At 44.1% G+C, this 20,445-nt stretch overlaps 1 protein-coding gene across 5 annotated transcripts in view; it reads right to left on the bottom strand.

Moving 5' to 3' along the window:
• LRRC38 (leucine rich repeat containing 38) overlaps positions 1-20,445 on the bottom strand; it is a 258,878-nt gene that overhangs the window by 173,081 nt on the left and 65,352 nt on the right. Inside the window, exon 1 of one of the 5 annotated variants that reach the window (XM_006273446.4) lies at positions 876-9,730. The exons of 3 other annotated variants lie outside the window; for them this stretch is intronic. In XM_006273446.4, coding sequence (XP_006273508.2) covers positions 876-1,626 — 751 coding nt within the window. In that variant the 5' untranslated portion in view covers positions 1,627-9,730. Of the gene's footprint in view, positions 1-875; positions 9,731-10,076; positions 10,378-20,445 lie in introns of those variants that run through there. One more of the 5 variants, XR_009456182.1, reaches the window with a different exon arrangement.

Below are 20,445 nucleotides of genomic sequence, written 5' to 3'. Positions count from 1 at the left end.
CTCCTGGCAGTTTGCCTTTCACTGCCAGCTGGGTGGCTCAGTGGCAAAAGTTTATGACCTGGTGCTTGTAGGGAGCCATGAACTGTGCTGTGATCTCCAACTAAAGCTTGTCAGATTAAGAGGAGAGTTGAGGAGGGCGTCTCGAAGCCTGCACGCGACAGTCTTAATACTATTTCAGTGCATGCCAGTCCAACCCCCCAGACCGCGTCCCCTGCACTTTGGGGTGTTCCAGAACCAAACTGCCTGCGGATCCAAATTTTGTAGCTTGAGCCAATGTCTAAATTGGCTTCTCAGACTATAAACGATGTTATTTTCATGAGCGACATCAGCAGCTAACCTGATGTCAGAGATGTGTATGCTGCCTACCAAAAGCAAATAACCCCAAGGAAAGGATCAACCACAGTGGTTTAAAATAGGGAGCATGGACTGAAGCTTCCTGTGCTGTTTTATAGATGAGCAAGGCAGAGTCAAATCCGTTTCTCTCAGTGTGCTGGCATGAAATGTTCATCCCTTAAAGGGGCTTATTAGGGGAAATCTATTTATTCACCTGAAAGAAGCCAAGGTCTGGAAGAGAATCAGCATTGGCTCACCCCATGTGAAAAGGCTCCTTCTCTCCCTGATTAGTGCCCGAGCCAAACTCACACATTATTAGGTCCTACATTTTTTGGGGGGGGGGGGGGGGCAGGTAGGGATGTTGTTGCTATAAGAAACCAGCTTTGTTTTACTAGACTTACTGGTGTCAAACATGTAATTGTGGATGGACCAAAACCCACCATTTGGGTCACTGCAGGCAACACACCCAGACAGATAATCTGACCCGCAGGAACAGTATGTGCACACACACACACGCACACGCACACACCTTTTAGCCTTACCTTTCTGAAGCTTGGATGCATTCTCCTGTATCCAGCTGAAGAGGTTGGCAAAGTCACAGTCGCAGATCCAAGGGTTGCCCTCCAGGCGTATAATCCGAAGAGATGGAAGACCTTCCAGGGCAGCCACGCTGAGGGTCTGCAAGTTATTGTCATTCAGCTCTAGCACTTGGAGCTGCTCCAGGTTCTCAAAAGCAGCCTCATCAACATCCACCAGATTATTGTTCCCCAGGCTTAATTTGATCAGCTTTTCTGCTGACCTGAATATCCCAGCATCGAGCTGTGTTAAATTATTGTAGCTTAAATCTAAAAAAACCAGCTTTGTGGAGCTGCTGAAAGTCCCATCTTCTATGGAGGTGATGGAATTATTGCTGAAGTCCAAGTAGACCAGATCTCCATAAAAGATAAAGAAATCAGATGGTATATCCTGAATGTTGTTATCCGCTATGAGAAGTTTCCGTACATCCAGGGGAAATGGGCTAGGGACCCTGGGGAGTCCTTGATCTCTGCAGTCGATAGTGTGGTAGTCCATACAGCTACACACAGGAGGGCAGAAGTGCCCCAAGGGTAAGAAGAGCAGGCAGACAAAGAGAGAAGGTGGCAGAAGGAAAAAGGGACAGCATGGCCACATCGTCAAGGATTTGAAATCTATGATGATGAGCACCACTGCTAGGAGAAAGACATTTTGCTCAGCTGAGTAGCAGTGCCTGGTACTTGTGTGTGTGGTTGTATCCAAGAGATCACATATCATCATAGATCAGATAGCAGCAGACTCGTGCGGGGGGGGAGGGAGAGTGGGATGGAGGGAGAGAGGGAGGGAGGTAAGTGTGAGGATTTACACTGTCAGGGAATTGAAATAGTGTAGAGCACAGGGGACAGAGGAAGGACTGGGCAAATACACGGCCTTTTACAGACTCCTTTGTTCTTTTTTTTTGATGTTGCAGGTTAAAAAAGCAAAGAGCCTGTCTTTTGCTGGAATTGGCAGCAAAGGCACAGAGTGATTGGAGCTCCCCTGCAGCTCTGCCAGCAACAGTTTATGTTTAAGTAGCCATTCAGGTAATATGCCCTGATGCTGTCAGGTGTTTTATTTCCTCCCACAGCATGGTGCGTTCCTCCTTCTGAGTGGTCAGCCCCCAAAAGGTGGGCAGGCAGGGGGAGGGAGCTAGCCTGCTCCTGCTGTAGGGAGCCGAGCTATTCATTTCATCATGCCCCATTGGGCACATCCTTGCAGCACACAGATTTGTGGCCTGGACAGCCCTGCGGGGCTAAAGGCATAAATAGCACAACTCCAGTGAGAGCAACAGGAACTGGATGCCTAAATACCTCTGAGACACTTTCCTCAAACTCCAAAGGAAGCTAGCAACAAATGACCTAAATCCATATATATGATCACAGTCATGGTTACCCAAGACAGGGTGCAAATGTGTCCTTCCCTCTAAATCGGTCCTTACTTGGCACGTGTTCAGAGCTAAATCTAGCATCTCAGCCTGTGCGCCTTGTTCCATACCCTTCATTTTATGAAAAGAAAGCCTTCTCCCTAATGGATGGCCTCTTGTGGTGTGCTATTTTATACTGAGAGTCCTGCATTTTCACATCACCGTTAAGAAAGACGGGGAAATCCTGACCAGCTGGGCTCAACAATGTTGCATGGTAGTTTTGCTTTGGCTTTTGGTGCCTGGGATAACAGATGGATTATACCTTTGCACAAACTTCCAAGAGAAGCGTGTTTCACTTCACTCGCTGCTGCGATAGTAGGGCACAGAGGAGGAGGGAGATGAGAGCCTAGAGGAGGGAGGGAGCTGAGGGGGAATTAATTTTTGCCGTGCAGATGCTCTAAGCTAGGGGAGCCTGTGTGAACGGAGTGACAATGCAGCTGCAAACCTGTGCCCTCCCAGGCAAGGGGGATAAGTAGAGAGCCAGTGTAGGCAGATCTGTGCCAACCCACGCATTGCCCCTGGCTCTAGCAGCATGCTGGGGGCAGGAAGGAGAGACAGAGAATAGCATAGCCAGGGCTTTCTAACACCAGTCACTATCCTCTGGGAGCATAATAGCCTAAAGCAGGCAGTAGAGTCACAGTTATAGCATCCCTCAGAGCTGTTCTGGCCTCCACCAGGGCTATAGTGGGTTCAGCTGTCTGAGGATAGGAGAGGTTTAAGACAGCTCCCCTGTCCTTACTCATCAACAAATGAATAAGCAAAGGGAAAGCTGGCTGCGGAAGCCGTGTTACATAAAGAGCCCCTTCTGGTCTGGAATCCATCCATCCATCAGCCACACAAAGGAGCTACCACTGATATTCCTCATGCAGAATTAAAGGCTGTTAACCTTTAACAGCCCAGTCCTGCAGACACTCACTACTGGGGCATGTTCCTGTTAGGAGCTGCAGATACTTAGCACCTCTCACTATTTAGCCAAAAGTTGAATCAGAAGCTGCTATCCTATCTGCTTCAGGTAAAAAAGGCAGGGCAAGTGGGAATTCAAGAATACCTTGAGAATGCCCTCTATTAATAGTGCCTTTAACTTATGACTACAATTCTGCATCATTTCCTGGAGGTCTGGGAGAACAGACTTGATGGCACAGGAGTTCCCTTCCGGTCCCTTGTTCCAAAGACCCAGAATTGGGGTCATAATACTTTATATTCAGAGAGAGCTGAGTATTGTTATGTGTAGGAAACAGACGGAGAAGGGATTTAAATCCTGCCTTGCCAGAGGTCCCTGGCCATGTTACTAATAGAGGCAACAAGAGAACTCAAATCTGCCCCCAATCCCTGGGCTCTAACCACAGCCCCTTACCCTGAAAGGATTCCTCTCCTGTAGAGTAAATCATGAGTATCCTTTACCTTGCAAGGAGAGTGCTGTGAGCAGGTACAAATGCCCCTAGTGTGATAGTTTGCACTCCTGACACATGCTGTGGAGTTTCTGCAAAGTGCCTCGAGGCACGTTTTATGTCTGAAATGTCATAGACAGGAAGGTAGGAGCCAAGCGGCTGCAGTCAGGACGGTGCCAGGTGTGGTGCAATGATGTCGAATACAGGCCCCGAAGAGCTGACAGCCAAACAAAGCTATGTGCAGAAGAAAGGCATGATTGCACACAACAACACTGCCCCTCAGCTGCCCAAAACCAATTGTAGCATGTCCCACCGCCACCTGCCTCCCTGCTGTAGTCTACAGCCTTTCCTGTATTATTCTCCATTTGAGCCAGTTTCCTCTTGACCTGCTTTTCTGTCTGACATTTCTGTGTCTGTCTGTTCTGCTACACTGCTCAGCTCTTCCTGTGGCTTTGGCTGATTTGTGCATCTCTTCTCTCCCTCTCAGTATAGAAAGTCTTTCTCCTCCTTTTGAAATTTCAGTCATTGTAAATATTTTAAAACTTCCAAAACGTTTCAGACACTCCTGGTAGAACAGGGAAGAAATGAAGCAGAATCATCTGTCTAATGAGACACAAAGGCACAATCACTGGCTGGGTACTTTATTTCTATCATATAGACAAAATGCTATTAACATAGTGGGTACAATCAGCTTTTTAAGGATATAGCACCCTCTTGTGCCCTAAAGGACAGTGGTCATTCCATAAATAGCTTATAATTTCCACAATAAACCTCTAAGCAATGTCACTGTGCTTTCCCTGCTTTGGGTTTTCTTTCTTTCCCTTCCAACATCCTTCAAAACACACACAGCTCAACATGGAGCTACAGGATTTAATTCATGGTGTATTCCTTTTGACTGGCCACGTTTGAGGTCCTACTTTCAGACAGACACATACTGAAATCTCTATGCTGTCCTCAGGTAACCCTTCTTGCTGTCTGACTGATATGCAGGTAGTGGATTGTGCTTCCTGATACATGTAGAAAGGGTGATGCAATGAGTAGATGTCTCCTGTGTGATACAATTAATGGGCACTTACACAAGTTACATTTTTCGTGCAATTGGGCCTCTGAAAGTGCTCTACAGCTGGGCCATGACAAATGTGCATGGCTGCAGAGTGCTTTTTAAATAGATGATGGCGCAAAAAATCAACCCTCCCTCAAATGAGGTATTAGATGAAGGCACTCTGCTTTACAGCATCTTAGGGAACTTATGTTCCCTCAAGAGCTAATTTTTTACACGTTGCGGGCTGGGCTTTCCTGTTGCAGGCAGGGAGGTGGAGCAGCGCAGAGCTGCTGGCTGGGGTTTGCTGCCTGGCTGGAGCTGGAGCTGGAGGTGGTGGTGGTGGGGGTGGACTAGAGCCCCACCACCGCCTTGCAACCCCTGGCTGGGGTACTGGGGGGGAGCCAGGTTGGGCCTGCAAGGTGAGGGGGCTCTGTTCCAGCTCAGGCTGGGCAAAGGAGAGAGGGGGAAAGGAGCAGCAAGAGCTGTCCACTTGCCCAGCCTGAGCTGGAGGTGGGGGTGGAATGGAGGTCCCGTCCCTCATCCCACAAGCCCAGCCTGGCTCCCCCCGATACCCCAGCTAGGATACCCCAGTTGGGGGGGCTGCTCCATTCCACCCCCCAAACCCTCCAGCTGTAGCCAGGCATCAAACCCCAGCCAGCAGCTTGGTGCTGCTCCATCCATTGCCCTCCCCCTCCCGCCTGCAAGCCTGGCCAGCTTGGTATAAAGTGCCATGAGTTACAGCACAGCCAAGGTACGTCTGTCAGTGCCCAATGTTTTACTGTGTCCCATGCCACTGAATTTCCAACCAGCTTCAAATTGATTTCAGTGAAATTTTGCAAATGCAGCTGCACTCCCTTCCGGAGTCTGAATTTGGTCCATTGTAGGGAGTTCAACAACGTCTCCTAGCTATTTCTTTTGGTAATGAAGACCCTAGAGCATAGATCTTAAAAGGCACCTAGCAAACATGGAGATTTCAAGTAAATGCAGAAGCATCTCAGGTTCATTAAGGTAAGGTCTGCAGCACTTTTACTTTGACCCCAGAGGAGCTACAGAATAACATTTCTCCACCAATGAGTAGTCTACAGAGCATGAAGGTGCTTGTTTTCCGACATTTCATCTTTTTCTGGTACCATCCAGCAGCTCTTCACAGTTAGAACCATCCCACTAGGCTTCTCATGGGCAAAACTTTAGTTCATTCAATTTTAGGGGAGACTGGGGACAGGGAACCAAACTTTCCAGCTGGTATCTTTTAACTAAGGCTGCTCTACTCAGTCTGGGGAGACCCCACTTAAATCAGCTGTCAACCACCAGACCCTTCAGTTAAGACCCCCTCGAAGACTAGTGGGGAAAGATGCTTTTAAGCATACCCAGAAGGGGAGCACACTCACTTTCCTAGTCAAAGCACCAATCTATGAGCTTTCTGAGCTACGTATCATCATTGTATCTCTCATTTGTATGGACCCGAGCACAGTAAGGGGCCTCCTATGCACTGGTACAGTATAATTAACAATCAAGCACAGCAGCCTATGAAACACCAGCATAATTCAAGTACAAACGCTTGGAAGTAGCTAGGGAAGTTATGGTGCCTACCCCTTCTGTGGAGGAACGGCAGACACAAGGAGCCCCTCTCCCATTTGCAATGACAAACTTGATGCTTGGAGAAAATGAAGACCTGAGCACTAGTTGGCCTTCTAATGCAAGGCACATCAGCCTCTCCTAAAATGAAACAGGAGAGATGAGGCCGCACAACTACAAGTCAGTCGTAGGGTTTTATACCAGTGACCACCACCGCACAGGCCAGCACCTCACACACAAAAAGCAACAGCAATAGCAAAGTCATATAGGCTACACCTTTTTCTTCACAAGCCAGCACAGAGGGGAAAGTGGTCTCCTGACCTCAGGGAAAAGGAGGCAAAGCTTCGGTGCTCTCCCTACACCTCAGGAGGCAATTTGTGCGCTTCACTGCCCCCACAAAAGAAGATGCCTTAAAGGTGCAGCATAACCTCAAACAACTCCAATAAAGAGCAGAAAAGAAGGTGCAGCCACGGCTTGGAAATGTCACAGAGAGTCAGGACTTTCAGGCATTACTTATACGTGGCTGAAGCAAGGAACTGCCTGCCCTCAAGTTGGTGAAGTTAAAGGAGCTGTTTCTTTGGAAGGAAGTTGCTATTGCAACCTTGTGCTTTATTGGCCGTCCAACTTCTGAGCATTGGTCACAGGCCCGAGAGGGGTGGTAGCCAGGCAGGAGCCTGGGGTCAGCATAATAATGCCTCCTGGGCCAGAGTCAGCCTGTGGCTTGCCAGTTGGGCAGCCCTGGTTTGTCTCACCTCCCAGGCTGCTGTACCAGGTGCAGTTAATGATCATAGGCAACTTGCCTCTTCATTATCATGCATTACTAATGTGCGTTGAGATCCAAGCTTTCATACTTGGATGGCTCAAGTTAACCACCTCAGCATCATCCAATCAACTGAGCAGTGAAATCAATGGTATTTGCAAGTACATAGAAACATCTCTGACTTAAGTAGATACGTAATCTTTTGGCTTAGGTGCTTTCTTCTTACAGCAAACATTGGCAAAGGTGTTGGCCATGGAGGTTTGATGTTTGTGTGCACAGAGCCAAAGGGCAGCATAAGCCAATGTTTCCTTTGATCTTCTACTTAATAGTGAACAAACAAAAGAAAGAAAAGGGGAGCTTTTCCTTGTCTTGAATAATTTATAAAGAATGTTGGAATCTGAAGTGAACTGAAGCTCATATTACACCTGCCCTGAGTCCTTTATTGCTGCTGCACCATTGAGAAACAAAACGTATCACAATTAATCAACACAACGGTGGCAATGATTGAATTTGAAAACTTTCGACATCGCAGTTCAGCAGCCAGATTCTGCTGGAAAGAAGCTATCATCTGCCCCAGGGGGAATGTGGGTTGGCCAGACATGAGGCCATGATTTTAATCACAAGTCACAAATAACACCACTGGCAAATGGAGCCTGTAGCTTATATTTCCCCACCCAAAGGAGAGTATTTGCATCCAGCTATGGTTAGCTTCCCAGCCTCTGGGACAGGTGGGAGCATGTAATTTTACATGCTGGCCTAGTGTGACAATGGTTTCAAAAGGAATTAAAGGCTGCTGAACATGGCAACTCCGACTTGCAGCAAACTCTGCCTTGTTATCTAACTGAGAAATGCAAAATGCCCTGCACAGTGATGAGAGAAGAGCTCGGTCTCTAGTTACTGGGAGTTTCTCAAACCAAGATGCTGAAGCCTGACAGTAGGGTAGAGGACTGTGATCTTTATTGCTCATCTGGGGTGCTTACGTATACAACACATATAAACTCCCAAAGCCTGGGCCTGGCACTTGGGCTTTAGTGTGAAATTTGACATGAATTTGTCAAAATATTGCTCTACGTTTTAAAAATGGTTCCCAACATAGAGTTTAAGGGTTAGCAGTGACTGCAGGCTGAGTCTCTCACTTATTTCCAACTGCTGAACTGCACAATAAAATTGAACACCAAAGTGTTAAGCAAATGGCACAGGGGATGGCCCACCTGGTAGCAAGTGGGAGTGGAGTTGTCCAGGTGACATACTCCCCGTTTAAGATGTGCTGCCTGCTGTGAGAATGCTTGAGAAGTTTTGCTTTCAAATAGCCATGCAGGATTGGTTTGAACACAGGCTAGACAATACTTGGGGTCTGCATATTTGACTCGTTAGAACAGGGTTTCTCTTGAGATTTACAGTACATCCTGCCTCTATTCAAGTTGGAATATTTCCTATAGGATCATGATACAGGATTCTCCTGGCTAAGACCTGGAGTTACAGAGCATCATTCAAAATAATGGGTTGGGAGACAGGGATAGAAGCCGGACCCAGCATCATTAAACAGCCAAACAGTAAGTGCTGGACTGGAGTAGTCTTGACTAAACTAGTTTCCCCAGCCTAATCTTGACCCCATTGGTGTAGCTAGCTATCTCTCTTGTGTCCAGATTAATGCACTCAGTCCCTGACAAATACCTCTGCATCAAAATACCTGTACACAATAATAACTCATCAGCCTACCCCTCCTGATCTCTCTCTCAAGATACCTGTGTACCTAGCAGAGTCTGCTGCTTTCAACATATCTGAGCTTCTTTTAAAAGAAAAAAGAAGATACGTTTTCCTGTCAGCTAAAAAGAAATGTACATTTTGAGCATCTCCATTGCACTCGTATGTGAAATGCATGAATATGCATACATCTTTCTCTTTATTTGATTCAAGTGAAACAACTTCGTTATTATTATGACTCACATTGCAATAGTGCCTAAAGACCCCAGCCAGAATTCAGGGCCTCCTTGCATTATTCATGGAAAGAAGATGGTCCCTGTCACAGAGCCTCTGACAAAGTAGGCTGTTAAAAAGCTAATGCCTCTTTGAAATGGTTAGTCTCTAAGGTAGCCCTGCTTTCTGTCCCAAAGAATTTGCAAACATTTTTAGACTGTAACTAAACCATAGTTCTGTCATTTGTTCTCTAAGTTAAAAATAGCTCTGTCTGCAACTTTGATATCTTTAGTTTCAGGTTCAGTCCCAAACCCCAAATCTCTATCCTGCAATCAAGATTTGAAGAACCTTGGGCAAACCTTGGGCCTGAGTTTTCTCAGCAATCAGTTCAGCTTTAGAGCAGTGGCTTGAGCTGAGAGTTGCTTTGACTTCTGAGGCTTGTTTGAACCTAAAACTCAAAGTGAATCTCAAGCAGTGAGAACCTATGCAAAGCAGAACAGAAAAGAAGGGTTTGTACAAACCCTTAAAACCTCTACTAAGCCAAAGATTTTCATGCAGCCTCAGTTAAAAGTAAAATGTTATGTAATCTGAACCCATCATTGCCAGTATGTCATGTTGGCTCCAAGTAATGAGACACTAATGACTTTATTGAATTGATTTCTTCCAAGTGCAACCCCTGCGTTCCATACTCACTCTCTCTAACCTCTCTATAGACAGGAATAATCAATGCTTTATCAAAGCAGTTAGAGCCTGACCATGTCATTCCACCTTCTGGCTAAGCAGAGGGCAATATAAGATGACAAATGGCACGTGCCCTGGGAAGCAGAGGTAGCCAAAAAGCTCTTAGAGAAACGAAAGCATGAAATGAATCTGGAATATGATGGAAACTCATCTGCATTATTCTAGCTGATAGCACCATGCTTTATTGCCTATCCATACAACCTATGGAGTACTCTGGACATTCTTGTTGTGGCCCAGCTAATAGCATGTGCTCCAAGGGGACTGAGAAAAGCACAGACTGAAATCCCACTACACAGCTCCTTATGTATTTATTTATTACAATTTATGAGCAGGATGCTTTTCTGTTCATAGGCCTCCATCCTATGCTGTGAGATCCAGGACAACCTGGATTTTCAGCATAGACAATAGAATAGCTGGTGGTTCCTTCCACCCTGGTCATTCAGCAGCTCAGCCATCCCATCCTTGCATTCTCCATTACACATAGCAAACTCCTTCCAGTCTGCTGCCACTTCCTCAGAAGATTAGGAGAGGGGCTTTGAAGAATAGAAGCATAGGCGATCTTGACCTCTGGGGAGAAGAATGGAGTACACTGAGCCCAGGCTCCACATACCATCTGCATGTAGCAGCAGAAAGCTTCCTTTTGGTTCTGGAAAAGATTACATATAGAAGAGAAAGTTTGAGCCAGTCCTAGCCAGTGGCCAGTGGAACCACAGCTGTACAAGTCCAGTCACCCAAACACCCTGCAAAAAGGACGTTTTTTGATCATGATAGAAAAAAAAGGAAGGATGCTTTAGAGAGTGATTGCAGTGCAGCCCCATTCCCACACCCTGATTTGGGGGAGGTCATGGGTTGCTTGGATTTTATGCAAGTCCTTTATATTTTGCAAGCTTAAAGGTTCTTTATCCATTAAGTCAGTATGGCAGCTCCCATTTACTTGCAGACAACTTGAGTTCACTTTGCTATTAAAGTTGTAATTCTAACGGACAGAATGTCCTTTGGAGACTGAAGGAGATGATCATTATGGTGATGGTTTTGTGCAAATACCAGTAGGTGCCAAATTATATCCCTAGCTCAAAAGTCATTTCATGGGCAAACAAGGGCACAGGAAAAAGTAATGGCTAGCCAAGGTCTTATTAGCAAATCCCTTGCCCTTCTGTCTACTACAAAACAGAAGCTTAAATAGCACAAAGGTGTGAACTGCCTCATTTTTGCTCTGCTATATCATCATATTTGATGGAATACAAACCTAATTGGAATAGAAGAAGACAGCTGGGTTTTGCTAATAAACAGAAAGAAAAAAAAAAAAAAACAGGCACAGGGAGTGACACCCTTCTTCTATCCACTATGCCCACCACTATTGCATGCCTTTTGCTGATTCCATATGCAGAATTCCTGGTTGATGGGCGATCCACAGTGTGTAGATAACCAGTTAGCCTTTTTCTGGGGCTTTGTACCATGCCGGCACTTCACAACAGTTACTAAGAGTTTATCAGAACAACAGTCCAAATCTGCTCCCTCAGAATTGCATGTTCAGCAGCTTGCATGCACCTGTTAGGCACCCATGCAATGCCCTGAGGAGCACCTGCTGTTGCAGAGATCTTGTTGGAAAAATTGGTTTGCTATACAGAAATTGCTTCGTCCACCACCAGAAAGCACCCACTTCTGTTAAATAGCTGCAGTGTTGCACTTCAGTACAAATTAACATCACACACTAATTTAGGACAGGAAGTGAAGGTTGGAAGGGATCTCCCAATTCCTCTGGTCCAACTCCCTGCCTGAACACTGTTAAGACAGCATTGGACCTTCCTGGATCATTCATTAACACACCACTTTTGTAGTTTTTTTCCTGCATCACTCACTTCAAACCCCCAGGAGAATGGTTTGGCTTGCTCAAACCCTTGAGCAACGGGACAATCATAGGCCAGCTCCTAAAACTAGACACATTGGCTTCACTCATGTGAGTAGATCCCTACTGAAGTCAACAGGACTAACTTCCAGAATAGGGACAGTGATATGAGCAGATATTTTCAGGATGGGGACCATCCTGATTAATTAGTTCAATTATTGTGCCCTGGCCTACAGTCCCATGCATGGTGTGCTAATATGGTTGCTCAACTGTGTTCGCATAAAGATGATCTTTCTCTAGTCAGTGCAACTTTCTCTGGCTATGTGAAAATACAGGAGCCCTTAAGAAATGCAGCAGATTTGATTTAATGTTTTCTGACATTTCACTCGCCTTGTTAATAAGATGGGTGAAATGCCAGGAGAAATTAAATCAACTAGTGCAGCAGCCCCCAAAAGGGAAATACTAGGAACTCTGTATTACTTCCTCCAGATTTGCCTTTTTAAAATAATCTTTCAGACCCACACCGATTTACCCAAATTAAATTATATTGATATATATTGCATCCACTTTGGTTGTACTATTCAAGTCCTTGGAACTTTATTTTAGTACTTCGTTAATATTTGCAGCACTATTTCAGTGCTTGACAGTAGTACTGTTAATACTTGGTGATCCCATAGCATTATATATTATTAACTAGTAGATTCTAGAGGGATGTGGACTCTGTCTGTCTTTACTAGTGACTCCATTAACTCGTCTGTATACTTTTTCACTTTTACCTTTATCTTGTTGTAAGGTCAGATATTACAGAAATTGAAAAACACACCAGAAATGACAGTGCGTGGAAAACCACTAAAATTGAAGGTCTTTTATCTGGATTGGAAAGTCTCTGTTTAGTGGTCATTAGCCATCATCATTGTCTTTCTGGGAACATGTGTATGTCACAATAAACAGGATTTTTCTCAAAATAGGAGAAAATGAAGACTCTTGATTTTCTTGATGTGAGAGTGAATCTAAGAAAGAATAGGGGGATGTGTTTATAGCACTTGTGCATTTTCCTGGAAGCAAGTAGCACTTCAGAGAAATGAGATATGAAGAAACTATTGCCCAGGTGGCTACCCATGAAATACATTACACTTTACATTTTCTCTGCCCGCTACAAGAATCAAAATATTTTTTAGAGACCATAGAACAGCACACGATTAAAACTAAAGCCAGTCCAAATGGTTTCAACTAAACAGAATTTTTCATTAAAAAGGTCCATTTCTGTTGATAATTTTTGTTCCTTCATAGAAAATACCATAGAAAAATAAACAGTTTCTGAACATTTATATATATATAAACATTTGTGAGGCTTTGGGATTTTCTATGAAATTTTAAAATAGCTTTTGTCTTTTTTTGGGAGCGGAAGAGTCCATCTAATTGTAAAAATATCGCACCATATCTCAATACCACTCAGTGGGATGATGTCTTCTGAGATGTCTTCTAAGTCTTCTACGTGTGCATATTCTAAACATAAAGCTTTTATTATTTATTATTATTGTTGCTAATTTTGAACTGCCCTTAAAAAGTGCTTTCTTGGCTCAGCCAGCTAATATCTGGCACATTTTAGTACCTAGGCACATAGAAGTGATAGAGGACAAGAGCAGAAGGAATCAATCAGATTTCTGGAGGCTATACTTGGAAATTCTCCAAGTGTCTGATCTGCGCCTGATTTTCTTTTTTTTCTTGTTCAGGATAAGCCTTCTGAACTATACAGATGTGAAGAGCTGTAGTATAAGGAGTTGACTAAGAGATGGATCATTATTTTATGGCAAAAAGTTCTCTTGATTAACAATGCAGGGTCGCAGCCAAGAATGAACCCCAACTTTTTCAATGAACTTTTTGGGAGCTTTATTATAGAATCAGAGAATCACTGAAAATGCGGGTTGGAAGGAACCTCAGGAGATAGTTTAGTTTAACCCCCTGCTCAAAGCAGGACCAGCCCCAACTAGATCATCCCAGCCAAGGCTTTGTCTACCCGGATCTTAAAAACCTCCAAGGATGGAGCTTCCACCTCCTCTCTAGGTAGCCTGTTTCAGTGCTTTACTAGCTTTATGTGCAGTAACATCAGGTGAACCCCATCCTATTTGCAACGCACAAGTTGGCAATTTAATGACCCACAGTCTGAAAAAAACCCACCGGGAGTAATCGAGTTTTAAAAAATTTCTGCCATCGCTCCTGTTCACAACAAATAGCAACAGCTCCATGGCTCATTTCCTCTTTTTTGTAAAAGGGAAAATACTCCTTGCATGTCCTGGCCTGCAGGCTGTAAATCGTTTTACTCTTATTTCACAGAGCTGTATGTGCCCCCAAATACAGATAAATCCCATGGGGTCCTTCCCTTCAAGAAACACCAATCTATTTTCCATTCATTTTTGTGAAATCTGTATGTAGTCTATTGTAAAGTATGATTATTGTAATTAAAAATTGCCTCCAGGCAATTAAAAATTGTTAACATCATTAGTGTTGTACATGGTGTACAGCTTCCTACGCCTACAAATATGTGAATCATAAGTCTTTAACTGGCTTTCCTGCACTGATACCAAAGACAGACTAGCAGTCGAGGAAATAAAACCCTCTTCTCCCCTTATTAAGATCTAATAAAATAATTGTTAAGAGGGACAAGTGTAGTCTAGCAAGTGGGACATGAGGCAGGGAGTCTACAACCTTGGTTCTTTTCCCAGCTCTGCCACTGCCCAGCTGTGACTAGTGGCTTACCTTTCTGTGCCTCAGTTTCCAATATGTCAAATGGGGATAATGGTATTTATCTATCCTTGTTCATAGAGTTCACTGAGATGTATGGATGAAAAGCACTCCATAGGAGCTAAGTATTATTACTGTTGTTATAAATCAACCAAGCTGACTTTGCTGTTGACCTTAACAGGACTGAGCCCCAAGTTTAGAGGAAACCTGTTTCTAACTAATTGCCATAAGAGCCTTCAGCATTTTCAGTGTGAAATTCATAGACCTTAATGTATTGATATTTGAGCACTGCCACTATGCCTTGATCTCCGGCCAATTTTAGATGACAGCGGCTCTGAAAGTGCTGCACCACATTCCAAGGGAGCAGCTGTCTGTCTCTCCACAGTGTCCTTGAATTGGTTTATGCAAGACGGGTCTTACTTGTAAACCCGGAGGAAAGCAAAAAGCATTTAGCCCTAATTTAAAGCCTGATTTAACTCACCCTGTAGCCATAAAAATCCTGTGTTTGAATGGCCTTTCCCTCACTCCCTCCAGTTACTATCACAGGGTCTTGCTCAGTGAGTGCTACCGCCTGGATTTGCTAAGCCACGTCCCATGCCAAGTCTGAGAGTATATTCCCTTGCACAGTCTCTCCCAATCCTGATGCGTGCAAAGTGAGGATAAAGTGCAACAAACCAATATGGCTGCATATCCCACCCATTTCACACTCGGTTGCAAATGCTACCAAAGGCACGAGGAACTGAAGAGCCAAGTCCTCCTGACCCGCCACTGATTAGTATTTTACAGATTGATTCTTTTTCTCCCCTCATGCTTATTTGAAAAAAAAATCAAATTGAATTGCATTTTAAAAGGAAAACAAAGTACAAACCAGAAGAATGGCATAAACAAATACCATCACAATTAATTATTGGAGGAAAAAATCAAAAACTACTATCTGATTCTGGTATCTTCTCCCAAAGAGCTACCACTTGCTGCTGGAAACATCCCTTTATTAAATTAAAGTGCTACTACAATGCATGAGTATAATAAGATATTTTAATATGTATTTGATTATAGAACTAGATGCCTCATTTAGGAATGTAGGAGGATTTTACAGAGTAACCACAATCTATTTTCATGATTCATACATTTGAGGATTGTCTTTGAATTGAGTTTGGACATTCATTGGGGCCTCCTTGAAAAAAACCTCAGATGGCAGTTAAGTATTGAATTTGCTACTGGTCAGCAGGTCACTTGGGATCATTATGGCAACTTGCATTTCAGGAAAGCAAATGTTTTCTACAGTGGTGAGAGCACGGTGCTTTATATCTACCGTTCATGGAAGCTGATTAAAATGTAATTCACTCTCCAATATATAGCTTTGGATTAGGGAGAGAAAGCAGGGGCTCTGGTGCCTGAAGTGGTGATGCAGACTAGAGGTCCAGTTTGTTCAGAGAGTATTTGTTTGCTTGAGTTTCTGGAGGGTGGGAAAAGGGTGGCATCCAGCATGTAAATAGTGATGGCCTTTACGAAGAGCAACCAGTGAACATGCAGCTCCCTCTCGTGGCCACAAAACACCCGTATCCTATACAGGCGCCCTTGTTGCTGGTTCATTTAACAAACCCTTCGCAGACACAGGGGAGAGGTGAGTCATGGCTGATGAGTAGGTATACAGATGTTACAGAACCAGGGAAAACCACTGTGGATTTATCACTCCAGTAACCTCTCCCTTGCTTTCACGAGTGCTCCTTGCTGTGAAAGGCAATCAGGACTTGTAGTGGAGATGATCTCTTTTATTAGACCAACAAGATTTTTGGAAAAAAAATTCTTGAATTGAAATTTTTTTGCAAAAATCTTGTTGGTCTAATAAAAGCTATCATCTCTATTGCGCGTCCTGATTGCCCTTTCCTCTAGACCTTCGGTTCTGAACCGGGGGTACATGTACCCCCAGGGGGTACGTGAAGCCTCAACAGGGGGTATGTGAGATATATTTCATACGCTGTCTAACACAGGTCGAAGGGCCTAAAAAATTAATTTCCCATTGAAAGCGGGTAGGTGAAGTCTCACTCTGAGACCAAGGGGTATGTCGACTGAAAAAGGTTCAGAACCGCTGCTCTAGACCAAAACGACTACAACCTGGATACCCTTGCTGGGAAGGCCCTTATCCCTGGCACAAACACTTCAACCTCTGTCTCTGTCAGATGCCTCCTTAAAAACACAATGGGAGCATTTCCAATTAACAGCTGTCGGGTCAGAGTTTCCCATCCACGTCCCCATGCCCACACAGAGGCACCTCGATTTTTCCATAAAAAATATATAGAAGCGAATCCACCGTGCAAAGGGGCACTCTTCTCCCTTCATTTAGCAGAAGTAATCAGCTGTACCACTATGCACCATCTCCTAGTTCTCCTGAATGACTGTTACTCTGTGCAGAAGACCAACAAATGGCCTACAAAGTATTCAAGTCCCAACTCTCAAGTTCATGTAGGGTCATAGCATTACATAAACTGAGCTGGCTTTCTGAGCAGGGAGGAATTTCAGCTGTGGTGATTTAGATTTGAATTGTTAGCTATTATTTCCCTGTTAATATTATAATCCCTGTCTGTTTACAGTCAGCACTGAGCAAGTACAAATGATTAACAAGAACGACGGTGTTTATGTTGGATTTTTGCTTAATTACTTTAAAATCACTGTGAAGGATTGAAAGGTTTGGAAATAGCAGAAAAAATCATCAACACAGTCAGACGCATCCTATGCATAATAGATAGGATGAGACGGAGATAGTGAATAAATACACAGAGTCCATATTTGTGTCTTCTATTTTTTGGGGTCCTCTTGCTCTATTGCTTTCCTTATTTAACTGGCCTGGTTAAATGAAAACTCCTGACCTAAGAAAACCTGTGTCAACGTTATAATTTTTGGTTAAATACACAGTGGTCATCCACAGGTTTAAAATTAGCCAAGTAAAGTAAAGAGTGAACTTTCTATATTTAAGTCTGAGCCACTCTGTTCTATGGCATGTACACCCAACTGGTGGCAATTTTGGAAAGCCTTTTTCTGGAGAACGATAGTGATCGGTTACTGTGGGTCCTACGTAGCAAGCCCCAGTCCTGCAAACTAATATACAGTCCCACTAACTTCAGAGGAACCCATAGTTGCAAGACTGAGCCCAAAGTAAATACAATAAACATGTATGTGGGCTTCATTTTTGTCTCATGAGACAGTTATGGGACATTCTTGACTAAAGGCCTTTGACTCTGGAGTAGTATCAGAGAGGAGCATAGTCTGAGACCGACCATTTTAGGGCACTTAACCCAGGCTCCTATAATAGCCGAATGTAAGGAGGACCCGAACAGAACATATATGCAGGCAAATGGAGGAGTGAAGAGCAGAGGGTCGTGTTGCTGCCATTGTTAATCTGCCATTGTTAACATCTGTTAATCTCTTTGCAGTGGCTAGTGACAGACTTTGGCTATGGTGGTGGGGACTGAGGACACGGTAGAGACACATCTCACAGAAGAAATGGTGGTAAGCTGAAATGCAGTGGCTCATGTCACATATTTAGATCAAATGACCAGACCTTTTTCTTACACAAACAATAGGCTTTGCATCCTTTTTTATGTAACTGAAACATTGCTTACAAGCTGCCTCCAATCCGCTCCGTGTTACAGCCACTCCCATGCAGGCTCTCCATCGCAACATGATCGTCTTCCTTGATGTCTCTCTCAACTAAACCCAACTTAAAGGCTTTTGGGTGTGCACATGAGTGAGGGTTGGACTAGAGGGTTGGACTAAAATCTGGGGAAGTTCTGCAACGAGGACAAAACCTTGAAGGTTTGAATCAGTGTAGACTCATGAATGGGTGCAGAGTATGTCTAGGGACTACTGTCCTTCATTTCTCTTCTAGCAGGCTGTGACACCGGCTTTAAACCCCTCCTCCTAGCCAACGGGGCCCTCTCTGAGGGAAAAAGTCTCTGCACCTTATTCAGTCCTTGTACTGCGATACTTCACTTGGATCACAAAAAAGCTACTGGTTCAGGCAAAATCCTGCCTTGAGCAGGAGGCTGGATGCGATTATCTCATGAGTTCCCTTCCAGCCATACTTTCCTCAACCGTTTTCATCACACACGCAGTGCCTTTTTGAAAATGGTAAAATGCCCATGAAATCCTAATTTTCACTTGGATAAAGCATGCTAGCTTTTCGTTTCTGTGCATGCCTCATGTCCTAGAGCCTCGGCTGGTGCATGCTGGTATAGCTGCAGCCGTTTCAGGGGAGCAAGGCTGATCTAGGTCTGACTTCTAACCTCGGCAAGCGAGGAATAAATGCTCTCTAGTCCAAGCAGCCATTCACTTTTCCTATTTAATAAACTCTCTGAACTCTACATCTGACATCCATGGCTGGGCTGACAGGTCCACACTTATTTGACAGCCAGGAATATAAAATAAATGTTCAAGAAGTGAAGTTAGATTTACAACTGTTGACCTGAAGACTGTCACATACTATACATATTTATGGACCTTCTGCTTCTTCCATTGCAAAGACGAGAAGTGGAAACCTCAGATCCATCCTAGAGTGCACAATTCACTTCTTCAAGCAGTCATGAGCTACAGCTTTCCCTTTTCAATCTCCCTCATTTTTTCTGCTCTGAGTCTGACTCCATTTTCAAGTAAATATGCTAATTAGTCAGAACCTGTGTTTTTTTATCAAAGACCAATATAGGAAGAAAATAGCACCTTCACCTTCTCCCACTCCCCTGACGTTTGCCTGATGAAAACCCTTCTGGCTGTCATTCTAACAGTGGCTGGCAGCTGCGGCGATAGGGCGATATCATTTGCGAGGTGATGTGGGTTAACGAGCTCCTGTGCAGCAAGATGTTCCCAAATGATCTTGGAAGTAACGAACAAAGAAATACACCTGACAAATAATGTAGGCCTGAATAATGAGGGATGGCTCTAGTGTCCTCTGCACTTAAAGGGAAGATTTCCATTGACTTCTGTGAAATTCAGATCACTTCTTTACTATTCATTCACCCTCTTGGTGGAAACCAGGGCAAATGTTGGGCAAGTGTTTTACAGCAGAATGGAGTCAAATGTTCGGTGCTTTCCTACTCTGGATATGCCAAAGGCTCTTGCAGCGGTGGCCTTAGGGTTGTTGGGGCCCTGGGCAAGAGAGTCATTTGGGGCCCCTTAGAGATAGGTAAATATTACCCCACCACAGTTGCATCATGGATCTTTTTCATAGTCTTTGGGGGAATTAGAGAAATAGTCAAGTGTTAAAATGCAAATAGAGCCACTTCCTTGCAAAAACTTCACCCCCAAAAACATTTGTTGCAAAATTTTGGGGCCCCTTAAAGTGTGGGGCCCTGGGCGGTTGCCCGGTTTGCCCTCTCCTAAGGCTGCTACCAGCTCTTGCACAAGTGAGTTAAAAGCTAGGAGCACAGTGACTCAGACAGCAAAAACTGGCACTGGACCTTAGCTACCTAGAGCCTAGGTGAGAGCCAAAGGAAAACTGCAAAGGACCTTGAATCAGACCTTTGTAAATGAGAGACGGTGGGCCCATCATACCGAGTTAATCTCTCCTTTCTGAGAAAGCGCCCTGGGAAACAGTCAGCTTTACTTAGGCAGCCCCTCTTGCTCTGCTCCTGCAGCATATCATGGAAGATGTAGTCAGAACAAGAAGCCACTATTGCAACATTACATTTCAAATGCAATCTCTAAAAAAAAAAAAAAAGAAATACCAGTGGCGCAACAATCCCATTACTTTTACCAGAAAAAAGGTAAGTGACACGTTGTTAAGGGTGATCTCCACCTAAATTTTAAAGAAGCTTGTGTACCAACAAAACCACAGAATAAACTTGGGAGACCCAGCAAAGGGTACTGTGCTACCCAAAGCTTGTCTAACTCTATCCCAACCAGGCAGTTTGTCCAGTTCAGGATATCACCCACAAAAACCCACTAATTTTGTGTCTTAGTAATCATTGTCAAGGGTTTTGCTGCTCTTGCCCATTTCCTAACGCCTCCATAGCCTGTTAAAATAAAAGCCCTGTTTTTGCTATGTATATTAATGATGGCCTCATTTTGGCATCACCTGTCTCTTAGTCTCTTGCCTAACTTCTTTAACAAATGAGTGTTGTGGTCACAGATTCA

Source organism: Alligator mississippiensis, chromosome 13 (genome assembly GCF_030867095.1).
Source record: "Alligator mississippiensis isolate rAllMis1 chromosome 13, rAllMis1, whole genome shotgun sequence".
Taxonomy (NCBI): Eukaryota; Metazoa; Chordata; order Crocodylia; family Alligatoridae; genus Alligator; species Alligator mississippiensis.
Note: the sequence above shows the minus strand (reverse complement) of the source record. Positions and strands in the feature narration are given on the sequence as shown.